The following is an 11672-nucleotide window of genomic DNA, read 5'->3' on the forward strand; positions in this document are numbered from 1 at the left end:
CCAGATCGGTTGCGGTTTTAAAAACTCCGGATCGGTTTATATCGGTTCGGTTTCAGTTGCAAAACCGGTAAAAAAATGTATTGCATAATTAAAAAACAAAATTAAATAAATAGGTAGTTCTGAAACTGTATGATTGCTAAACAAATGCAAGCATCCTGTCAATATTACAATCAGAGTGATCATAACATAAATTTAAAATGCACAAGGTGATTAACAATATCCATATGATCAATCATTTCCTTAGATGAGTCTACTATGTATTTTTAGATAAGATGTTCCTTCGGTAAGGAACAATAAAGTAATCAGACCATGCAAACTTTAAGGACTCCTTGAATATAGTTCAGTACATCCAAAATGTTGACTAGCTTCCGCAAGGTAGAGCACCATCTGAACAACAAAAGCAGAGCAGTAAACCACAAGCCTACCAAATTATGGATTATAAGTCATAGATGACAAGAATCAAAGTAAACCTTTTTACTCAGTTTTCTTTTAAAACAATCTAATCTGCATCAAAATGTACATATCTTTGGAATCCATGGACATCTAAAAAGTGGCAATTATTCTGCTACCAGAAGCATGATAAGAACTTAAAAAAAATTATATTCACTGTATGAGAGTAATGAACTAGTGCTAACTCCTGCTTACGACGACTTCTGCGGTCATTTTTTTTATGTACAATAGTATGTGTCTATGTGATAATACTTCTCTCTTTCACTAAATTTACAAAGTACAAAAGAAGAAAAATATACCTGAGATTACAATACCAACTTGATGTTACCTATTTGTCTTCAAATTTGGTGATGTATTATTTTCCAAAAAGGATAGTTGTTTAATCACAACACTACATAAAACCTGTTATTACTTATCTGTCTTCATATCTGATGCTTTACTCTTTTTCGAAGAATATGTTTCTGATCTGTCTACTAGAAGTATAATTTATAATTTAGCCTATGTGATACTAACTTGTGCGTTATATCTAACCTTCATATGAGTGCATCAAACTCAACTCTGTTTGTTCCTACATACCAGAAAAAATGCAATGAACCAGCAATGAACCATACTAGCAACAATGAACAAACGCAATTCATCAATTCATATGAGTGTATCAAAATGAACCGGCAAAGCAAGAGTTATACCTGCAAAATACTCCTAAGAGTTCAGGCTAATCATCGATGCCCATGTGGTCAAGTGATTTTCCAACCACTTTCAACTTATCTGTAAATAGAAATTAGAAACATGTTGTAAATACTCTTCTGGACAGGAACACAAAATATGATATAAATAACATCACAGTAACACAAAACTACAGAAATTACCATTTTCCAGTTGTTCATACTGTAATTACACAAATCGAACTTTAGATTCACAGAAACCTACTGCTTAGAAAAATTAAAAATTGTAAATCTAAAAGTACCTCTTTTATCGAAGGTTGAGACTCTTGAGGTGGTTCTTGAGAAGTTTCTCGCTGAGAAATTTGATTAATTGATGGCCCAAACATGATTTAGATGTGTTTGTTGCTTCGGCCTTCAGTCGTATTTCAGGTTTAACAGAAGCGAGAGACTACAGACTTCTGTTTTCCGTTATAGTTTTATTACTTACTGGACTAGTTAATTTTTTAAGGCCCAATAGGTACTATTGTTGCTTGTTGCTAGTCTGCTCTGCTCAATACAATATACTACAGAATGTTAATAATTTGATGTTTTATATGTAATATACATATATTTGTTAATTCTAAATATATATACATATATATATATATATATATATATTTATTTATTTAAATAATCGGTTCGGTTTTTCTCGGATCGATTGGGACCTAAAACCAGAACCGGAAAATTATCATCGGATCGGTTTTTGAACTTTTCAATTTCGGATCGGTTCGTGTTTTTGCGGATCGGTTTTTTGCAGATTTTACCGGTTTTGGTTTTTATTCGGTTTTTTGCTCAGCCCTATCTGCAATAACTTAACTACTTTGTTCATGTATAATCCTGATAATTTTAAAAAGGCTAAAAATCTTTGAAACATATTCACCCCTCTGTGTTGCATTTAATATCTAATAGAATCATTAAATAAAGTTAATTAAGTAATTCAATGAAGGATCATACTGACCAAAATTTTAATATTTTTTCTGTTATAATATAATAATAGTAGCTTTTTTTTGAATAAAACGTACTTGCATTCCTCAACTCATATCTTTATCGAGTTCATGATTAATAAAATCAGGGGGAGTGACAAGCCACTCTCCAAGGCCTGGCATAGAATGTGCGGCTTTAGCTAACTCATGCACCACACGATTCGCAGACCAATATACAAACTCCACTAGCACATGATCAAAGTGCTTTAATAACTTAATACAATCAAAAGTAATGATATGAAAATACGATTCTCCCCCTTGGCCATTACATGCTAACACTAACACCTTCGAGTCTATCTCAAAGACGCAGCACTTCAACTCCAACTCCTTGACCCACGACAATGCCTCCTTAAGGCTGATTGCTTCAGCCTCCCTCGGGCTCCAACTACCTTCCACTTGACTACAACGAGCAGCCACTAAACTTCCCTGAGAGTCACGAACAACACATCCAATCCCCACATTATCATTAACCAAGCATCACAGTTCACCTTATACCACCCATCTGCATGTTTACTCCGGTGCTTCCCAGCTATATGCAATCCATGGTTTATATTCTAGATGTTAACCTCCTGCGCTTCTCTCCAGTCCTAAAGTAAATTTCGAGCTGTAGCCAACACACCAAAAACTGAACCATTAACTCTCTCCCACACCCACTTATTCCTCCTATTCCAGATACTCCGGCAGATCATACCAATCAACACACATTGGTTTATTGAACAAGCAACAAAATAACGACTGAGCACTTCGAATGTAGACTCCAACAGATCATAATGCACCAGATGCTTAACTTCTGAGTTTTTCCATACATTCTTTGCAAAGTCACACCCAAAAATCACATGACCATCAGTTTCTACTCCATTGTGATACCAAGGGCAGTTTATACTAATATCAACCCGTTTCATGGCCAATGCATTAGTGGTTGGAAAATAACCTCTACACATCCTCCATAGAAAATTAACAATTTTACCAGGCACCTTCAAAGACCACAATCGATTCCAGAAACTCGCATGAATGCTTGCAAACTCCCCTGTCAACCACCTATAATAGCTTCTTACCGTAAAGACCCCCTTATCATCTCCTATCCAGAACCACGAGTCTTGCTTCTCTTCCATAGGAATTAGAATACTCTAGATAAGTCTAAGATCCCTATCATTACATATATCACGAATAACCTCGAAATCCCATCGCTTCTTCTCTATATCCATTAGACTATCAACTGTAACATTCTGAAGCTGAGCAGGCTTATAAGTAGACATAAATCCATTCTCAGAATCTGGCAACCACGGAACATCCCAGACCTTCGTAGAGACTCCATTCCCAATCTTTCGCCTACACCCTGCCTTAATTGCCTCCTGAGCACTCACAATACTGCGCCATACAAAACTAGGATTAGCTCCTACCTCTGCATCCAAGAACTCTGAATTAGGGAAGTAACGAGCCTTCATAATCGCAGATACCAGAGGGTTTTCCTTATTTAAAATCCTCCAACCTTGCTTAGCCAACATAGCCATATTAAAGTTCTTAAGATTTTTCATCCCCATACCACCATGACTTTTCGGAGCACACATCTTGTCCCACGCCATCCAGCTAATCCCTTTTCCATTTACTCCCCTCCCCCACCAGAAACCATTCATTAATTTCTCTATAGTCTCACTAATCCCATTTGGAATCAAGAAAATAGACATCCAAAAGTTTGGGATCGTTTGCGCAGCCGATTTCAGTAACGTAGCTATACCACCTTTTGACAGATTCTTATTCATCCATCACTGCAGTTTATGCCTCACTCGATCCGTCAAGAAACCAAAAATCTCATATTTATTCTTTCCTATACTCATAGGCATCCCAAGATACGTCCCTGGCTTACTAACCTCCGCGATCCCCAAGCTACCGCTGACCAATTCTCTATCAGCAAGGCTTGTATTTGGACTAAAGACAACATTAGATTTCGAATAATTAACAGCTTGTCCTGAGAGACGTTCATACCTATTCAAAATCGATCTCATACTATCAGCCTCCATTTTTGATGCCCTGAAAAAGAAATAACAGTCATCTGCGAATAAAAGATTGGATACACTTGGCGTTCCTCGAGCGACTTTACAGCCATGTAACATTCCAGTAGCCTCATAACTCCTAATAATGGCAGACAATCTTTCTGCACACATAATATATAAGTAAGGGGAAATGGATCCCCTTGACGAACCCCTCGCTGAGGTTGAACTTCACCAAATAACTCCCCATTCCGTAAAAAAGTGTAGGACACCGTAGAAACACAAGTCATTATTCTTCGAATCTAATCCTGGTGGAAACCAAATTTATTTAATATTTTCTCCACAAAACTCCACTCTAACCTGTCATAAGCTTTCGAGACATCTATTTTCAACCCTGTTACACCTGTTTTTCCTTGAGTTTTCTGATGAATATAGTGATTAATTTCAAATGCTATCAAGGCATTATCTGTTAATAGACGCCCTTCAATGAATGCGCTTTGGTTCTAAAAAATAATAGATTTCAAGCATGGTTTTAATCTATTAGTCATTACCTTCGACAAGATCCTTATAAGCACATTACATAATGAAATTGGCCTAAAATCTGACATTTGCTTCGGGCAATTAACCTTCGGAATCAAGCAAATCAGCGTACGGTTTAACTCTCTTTACAGCTCTCCTGTTGCAATAAATTGCTGACAAAACCGGACCACATCCTTCCCTACAATATTCTATTAGGTCCGCAAAAATGTTGGATTAAGGCCATCGACACCAGGAGACGTTTCTGGATACATAGCAAACACTACCATCTTTACTTCATCCTTTGAGACAGGCATCATAATATCACTATTTTGTTTGTCTAACACCTTGCAAACTCTCTCTCTGTCAAGTAAACCTCCCTCCACCTCTCCTACTTTAAACAGCTCCGTAAAATAATCTGCAGTCACCCCTTGAATCGCATCATCGGAAACCTGCCATTCCCCATTCACATCTTTAATTTTCCTTATGATGTTATGCTCTTTTCTGGTCAACGCATATTTATGAAAGAAACGAGTGTTTTTATCTCCTTCCTTTAACCAAAACTGCTTAGCTCTCTGTTTCCAGAAAATCTCTTGTTTCTCCAATAAGCATAAGTACTCCCAAAGAACTTTATTATACTGCAAAACGCCATTCGAATCTCTTCTCGATCTGAACTTCCTCATCTCTTTTCTGCAGTTCTCGATATTTGCTCTCATCTCCTTAAGTAACCCTCCCCACCATTCTTCTAAGTTTGCACAACACCTTACCATCTTTTCCATAATATCATCAACTCCCTCCATGTTCCAACAGTTCTGAACAATATTTCGACACTCATTCTCCCTGATCCAAACATTCTCGAAATGGAACCATTTTTCCCTCGGTTTATACACCTGCTTATTCCACAAAATGCATATAGGTAAATGGTCCGATGTTGAGACTTCTAAAACACGAACCTCAGCTGAAGGAAAACAGTCTCTCTAAACAGTAGTAGCCACCCCTCTGTCCAAACGCTCTTGAATCCATTTCCTGCTACCTCTAGATCTCTCTCATGTAAACTTTTCTCCAGCATAACCCAAATCAAACAGCCCACACTCTATCAATGTCTGATTAAATCCTTCCAACAAGTACCTCGGATGCTGACACCCTCCTCTTTTTTCATCTAAACTGACCATATCATTAAAATCACCAACTACACACCACAGAAGTGGTGATCTTTGAGACAAATCTTTTAACAAATTCTATGAATCCACTCTCCTACTCCTTTCAGGATAGCCATAGAAGCTCGTGTACCACCATCTCCCCATTTGATCATTGAACACCTCAAAGTCGATATAATTTGATGTACTTAAGGTAATTACCACCCCTCCCTAATTTTTCCAGAGCAAAGCCAAGCCACCCCCATGACCTAGGGCATCCACTGAGTAATAACCAGCAAAACCTAATGAAGTACATATTTTTTTTGATTTTAATTTCTTTAACTAAAGTCTCACAAAGAAAAATAATACTGGGCCGAACTTGTTTATTGATTTCCTTTAGAAATCTAACTGTTGGCCAGCCCACGACAGTTCCAAGATAAAAGACTCATAATAATTGGTGGGCCTGGAAACCAGAGCCCACCCCTTGTCCATTTTTTGATCCACCATGTGATTGATCCTCAGTAATAATATTATCATTTTCTCCTATAATTTCTCCCTCTAATATTTCCCCCATATGCTTCCTTTTTGAATCTGTAACTACTAATTCCTTTTCACTATCTTTCCCTCCCATTAAAGTCTCAATATTATTTTGAAATTGATTGCCTATATCTCCTTTCCCTGATTCTCGCCCTTTAACCATAACCACATTTGTATCCCTATTAATTTCGCTAACAACACCATCAACTTCCATGAATTTCGCTGCATCTCCTTGCCCCTCTCCATCTTTACCGAGATTTGATGTTCCAGAAAAGTTACTGCTCGATGATCATGCCTGACTACCATCATTGTTATTTCGAATCCACCTTGCTCCTGCATTCGTATTGGCATTCTTCGTTGGTGCACGAAGCCAAGCTCCATATAATCTAGCAGCCATCTTGTCCGGATTTTCATACACAACATTACAATCACGCTCAAAATGGCCAAGTCTACCACATACAAAGCAGAACATGCTAAGTCTTTCGTATTTAAAATTAATCCAACTGGCCTCTGCTCCTTCACGCTTTATTTTCATTCTTCTCTTCAATGGTTTTTCCACATTCATAGGTACTCTAACCCGAACATATGATTTTCATGCTCCATCAAAATTACGTGGATCAGATTTTACATACTTCCCAATCGACGTTCCAACGCTCTGAAGTATATTTTCAGATAAAAAACCTCTCGGGATCTCATACGCCTGAACCCAAGTCTCTGTTTCTTCTAACTCTATCATATGAGGATTCTCAGATGCCTGCAACCGATTAAACACCAATAATGCCTGCTCAAACGACCATGGACCACCATCCACCACTTTCTATAGATCCAATACATGGAAAAAGACGAATGAATAACGGAAACCTCCCAAGTCATGAAACTCCATGCCCTTCTTTGGTCTCCATAACGAGGCCATAACATTCTTCATAGCATTAAAATTAATGTTCTTCTCCGTTAAGAATCGCCCCACCAATACAAACGTTTGTTTTGGTTCTTCCACCTCCTTATCTGCCACTATTATTTCTTCATCTTCCTCATTCTCAATAACAAGATCAGCATACATTTCTTCTTTTAGGTCACACAATACTGTAGAAGGGGGTTGAATACAGTGTTTATACAATCAAATCGATTTAACACAAGTATGTAACAAAGATCAAGTATATTGAATAAACTCTGTTACAATAAGAATTATTATTCTCTCTCAGTGATTAACAAATATCACTAAGAGCTGCTAGGTTACAATGTATAATCTTCTCGATAATGATAACATATATAGTGTAAACCCTAAGTCTGTGTATATATAGTACACAGTTACAAGATATATTCTAATTGATATGGAATATAATTCTGTCTCCTAAAGTATATCAATCAGATATCTTCTACAAGTCTTCCAGTCTTCTAACTCTTTCCATGCATATCTTCTTTTGTTTTAGTCTCGATCTTCTCCTGTAAATCAACCTTATTCCTTATTTGAAAGTCTTCCCGTACTTAAGTTCTGATATGACCTTAAGTTCTGATATTAAGTTCTGACTTCCAGTAAATCCTGATTTTAGTAAGTCCTGATTTGTCCTGTTGTTAAGTTCTGAAAACTAAACACAAATCATATTAGACATGATATCTCAAATATATCTAACAATCTCCCCCAACTTGTAAATTATGCAAAATATACAAGTTAATAGATTTGATGATGTCAAAAACATTTAAGTACAAATGCAAATAAGAGTTTAACTAGATAACTAACTACAACTTACAGTCCTTGTAGCTTTTACCAATCTCACTGAGTCAATCTGAATCCAAAATGATTCTTGACAAAGCTTGATATCAAATTTTCTTCTTTGATCCTCAGGACTTGAGATAATGTAGTCTTGACTTGCTTCAAATCTTCACCCTGACTTCCAATCTGGTAGATTGCAGTCCTTAGTGCAGAAATATGGTTTCTTTCTAAACCATCACCCAGTCTTATTACCTTTGGATGAGAAGAATCTTCATTGTAGCACAAACATTTTTCATTCAGTAACACTTCAAGCTTAGCAGAATCCTTCTTTATTGGAATTTCACTTCCATCATCTTTAACTATATTAGGAATGAATTCTGTAACCCTTGAACCAGAAATTCTTGTTTGATCTCTTATGGTCTTCAATATAAAATTTGACCATCTCCTGGTAATATCAGACTTTACCTCTAAAAGGTAATGAAAGAATTGAAGTTCTTTCAGTGATTTGTTTAGCACATCTGATTCTGACATTTGATATGTCCTTCCATCTTCAAGAAATAAAATCAGATTTTCCTTGACATTGTGCTTGTCATGAACATCCAGTACCACTTGAATAGAGATAACCTTATCAAGGTGTTTCTGTGTAACATCTTCAAGAGGTCTGTCAGTCAACATAAATGGATCTCTAGTAGCAACTTTAACTCCTGTCTTGATCTTAGCTTCATCAGAACCTAGCCCAGCCCTGTCTCTTGGTTCTCTAGCATTTAACCCAATGGTCATGAAAGTAGACAACAATTGGCTTTTCTTTGGATCTGATGATTTGACATTTTTCCACAGAAGTTTCTTTTTATCAGCTACTTCCATCTTGTCTAAATCAACTTGAGCACTGTCAGAGGTTGATGTCTTGATGACTTTATCAGAACTTGCTATTTTTGTTGTAGCTTGAAGTTCTTTACTCTGAACAACTTGAGCACTGTCAGAGGTTGTCTTGGATTCTTCAGAAATCTTCCTTCTTTTCAGAGTTTGAACATCTTCATCTTCGACAAGAGTATCATCAGTAACTTGAACCATTTTGCACATTGGTTTTATCAGGATTTGAGGAATTTTCATCTCCAGTGGCTTGGTTGGTTCATCAAGTTTTCCCTTCCTTTTGTCTTTGGGATTAATCTCAATCCGTGATCTAGTTTTGGGCTTTGATGCCTCAGTATTTGACTTCTCCTTGATCACAATGCCTTTTTCCTTAGGCCTTGGAGGTTTCTATGCAACAGAAGCTTTTGGCTTTAGATTTGTCTTTTCAGCTTTAAATCTAGCTTCTTCCTCCTTGAGATTTTCTAAATCCATTCCAGGATTATGCTTCAGAAATAATCTTCTAGCAATTTCCTCATCAAGTGTCTGAATCTTGGGATCCTTGTAGTAGACTGTAGTCTGCTTCCCCTTTAGCTTCAGAGTTTGCATAAACTTTTGAGAATTTTGACTTCCACCTTGAATCAGAACATCAGGCTTTGTTATCAGACTTTGCTTATCAGAACTTTATATCAGATTTTGATTATCAGCACTTGCTATCAGATTTTGAGTTTGAGCAGCTTCAGAACTTGTCTTCTTTTGAGTAGAAGATTTGCTTGCATCAGTAATTAGTTTCCTAGAAGAAACCTTGCTGTTGTGCTCTTTACCTTGAACTTGACCTCTACCCTTGCTACGGTTTCCCTGGTCATTAGCTTCATCATCTTTCTTCTTCAGTACTTGATCATTAGAACATTTTGACTTAACTATCTTTTCCCCCTTTTTGGCATCATCAGGTAGTAGGAGAGAGAGAAGAAGTTCAACCGAAGATTGGATTTCATCCAATTGAGCTTTTTGAGAAGCTTGATTTTGCAGGACCTCAGTAATTTGGGCATGTTGCTTCTCCTGAACTTTCTCAATTGCTTCAATCTTCTCAGAAATAGGTCTGATAAACCTCTTTTTATCAAGCTTGGTCTCCATATCTAGCTTTTCAGCTTTTTCAAGAAGCTTGTCAACCTTTTCTTGAGTAGCAGAGTGTAGACCTTGAAGATTTTTGGTAGACAGAGCTGTGACTTTGAGTTGTGTCTTGAAATCAGAATTTGTAAGTAACTCATCATCTTTACCAATATGGTCGGTCAGTACTTTGGAGCTTGGAATGAATCAGTTTCATTCCACTTCTTGGTCCACTCCACACCTCTGTAAGTATCTTCCCAAGGAATAGGTGCAGCTTGATCAACAAATTTCTCAATAAGTGCCTCCTTTCCTAGAATGGGAGCTGGAGTATCAACATAAACACTATCTCCAGTACTGGAAGAAGACTCATCATTCTCTAATAAGACAAGTGTATGTGAGGCAATGGGAGATTCTGGAACTACCTCATCTAAATTCAGATCTTCAGGTTCCTGATCAAGAATTGGTGTGGATGGTATCTCAGCATTTAAGATTGGAGAATGAGTTGGAGATGTCTGAGCTGCTGTAGGAGCTTCCAGATAAAGAACAGTAGGAATATTCAGATTGTGAATATCTATTTCAGAACTTGTTGCTTGTTCTTCAGCATCATCTGTTACTTTTATTGGAGAGACAGGAGGGGTGAGCACTGTATCAGGAACTTTGTCTTTTGTTTCTGGAAGGGATTCAATGATAATTGGCTCTTTTGAGATCAGAGATTCCTGATCCCCTTTCTCAGCTTCTTCAATATCTTCTGATGGAGGCTTAGCCAAATGCCTCATAACCCTCATTTTCTTCAATCTCATTGATAGTGAAGGAGTTGCTTGAGCATCAGAACTAGTAGTTCTCTTTCTCTTCAAATTACCTGAACCCTCATCTTCAGCATTTATCTGTTGGGTTGACCCTTCAGCTTTTGTTTCTTTCTGAAAAACCACAGTTTCAGCTTCAACTATCACATGTTCTGATGCATGAACCTGTGTTTCCTCATCTTCTGATTCATCCCTTAGAATCATATTTCTTCTCCTTGGTGGAGACTTAGGAACAGACTTTATTCTAGAAGGTTTGGATCTTGATGCTTTAGCAAATGGTTATTGTTGTTGTGAAGATTGAGCTGATTGTTGGAAGTAAGTTCTGATGGTAGGTTGAGTTGGTTGAGGTTGAGAGGTGGTTGGTTGTGTAGTTGTTGGAGGTGCTGATGGAGGTTGGGTTGGTTGTACATCAGGATATAAGGCAGCATAGGTGGCTGGATCAGAATTTACCAAGACTTGTTTGACAGATGTAGGAATTTGGAGGGGTCTCAAAATAGTCTTCTTATTATCAGTAGATAATAAGTTAGTTGGGGTGCATTAGAGCAACAAAAACTATAAATAAACTGACAGAATCTAGCAAAGTAAACTGTATTTCTATCTTCTGTCATCCTATCCCCAATAAATCCTAAAATAGCACTTGCATAATCAAAATGAGTTTGATTAATGAGAGCATACCCGATTTATTGACTGAGAATTGGGATTGCATCAAAATTAGAACATTTGTTGGCAAAGGCCTTTGTGATGCAGTCAAAGAAGAAACTCCATTCCCTCCTTATGTGAGGTCTCTTCAATTGACCAAGCTTTGCAAAAGTCTTTTCATACCCCAGATTGGCCATCATCTGTTGAAGAGCTGGCTCCTCAACTGTTGAACTGTAGACACAGTTTTCTGGCAAA

General features: G+C 37.3%; 3 protein-coding genes and 1 long non-coding RNA gene across 4 annotated transcripts; all 4 read right to left on the bottom strand.

Annotated features, from left to right (window-relative positions):
- Nucleotides 1-108: 108 nt before the first annotated feature.
- On the bottom strand, nt 109-1592 carry LOC141716873 (uncharacterized). The gene is made up of 3 exons (XR_012573398.1): nt 1415-1592; nt 1137-1215; nt 109-387 (listed from the first exon to the last, which is right to left on the bottom strand). It is a non-coding gene; the product is annotated as an uncharacterized LOC141716873 (long non-coding RNA).
- A 590-nt stretch (nt 1593-2182) lies between these two features.
- LOC141718921 (uncharacterized) lies at nt 2183-3246 on the bottom strand. Its single transcript, XM_074521292.1, has 3 exons — nt 2754-3246; nt 2623-2663; nt 2183-2560 (listed from the first exon to the last, which is right to left on the bottom strand). Exons 1-3 carry the CDS (start codon nt 3244-3246, stop codon nt 2183-2185), a joined length of 912 nt encoding a protein of 303 aa, XP_074377393.1.
- Nucleotides 3247-3261: 15 nt separating this feature from the next.
- Nucleotides 3262-3894, bottom strand: LOC141718922 (putative mitochondrial protein AtMg00310). The gene has a single exon (XM_074521293.1). It carries the CDS (start codon nt 3892-3894, stop codon nt 3262-3264), a length of 633 nt encoding a protein of 210 aa, XP_074377394.1.
- Nucleotides 3895-3897: 3 nt separating this feature from the next.
- On the bottom strand, nt 3898-4730 carry LOC141718924 (uncharacterized). Its single transcript, XM_074521294.1, has 3 exons — nt 4674-4730; nt 4483-4625; nt 3898-4162 (listed from the first exon to the last, which is right to left on the bottom strand). Exons 1-3 carry the CDS (start codon nt 4728-4730, stop codon nt 3898-3900), a joined length of 465 nt encoding a protein of 154 aa, XP_074377395.1.
- Nucleotides 4731-11672: the final 6942 nt, after the last annotated feature.

This window comes from Apium graveolens, chromosome 4, assembly GCF_009905375.1.
Source record: "Apium graveolens cultivar Ventura chromosome 4, ASM990537v1, whole genome shotgun sequence".
Classification (NCBI taxonomy): Eukaryota; Viridiplantae; Streptophyta; class Magnoliopsida; order Apiales; family Apiaceae; genus Apium; species Apium graveolens.

Excerpts from the sequence above, each read along its gene's own strand:
- LOC141718921 (XM_074521292.1), bottom strand. The coding sequence starts at position 3,246 with ATGGAAGAGAAGCAAGACTCGTGGTTCTGGATAGGAGATGATAAGGGG. Across the intron at positions 2,664-2,753 it reads AGTTAATGGTTCAGTTTTTG|CTGGGAAGCACCGGAGTAAA; the intron begins GTGTGTTGGCTA and ends GATTGCATATAG. Across the intron at positions 2,561-2,622 it reads ATGCAGATGGGTGGTATAAG|GGAAGTTTAGTGGCTGCTCG; the intron begins GTGAACTGTGAT and ends CGTGACTCTCAG.
- LOC141718922 (XM_074521293.1), bottom strand. The coding sequence starts at position 3,894 with ATGAATAAGAATCTGTCAAAAGGTGGTATAGCTACGTTACTGAAATCG.
- LOC141718924 (XM_074521294.1), bottom strand. The coding sequence starts at position 4,730 with ATGTCAGATTTTAGGCCAATTTCATTATGTAATGTGCTTATAAGGATC. Across the intron at positions 4,626-4,673 it reads TTATAAGGATCTTGTCGAAG|AACCAAAGCGCATTCATTGA; the intron begins GTAATGACTAAT and ends ATTATTTTTTAG. Across the intron at positions 4,163-4,482 it reads GTCTCGAAAGCTTATGACAG|GGCATCAAAAATGGAGGCTG; the intron begins GTTAGAGTGGAG and ends TTTCTTTTTCAG.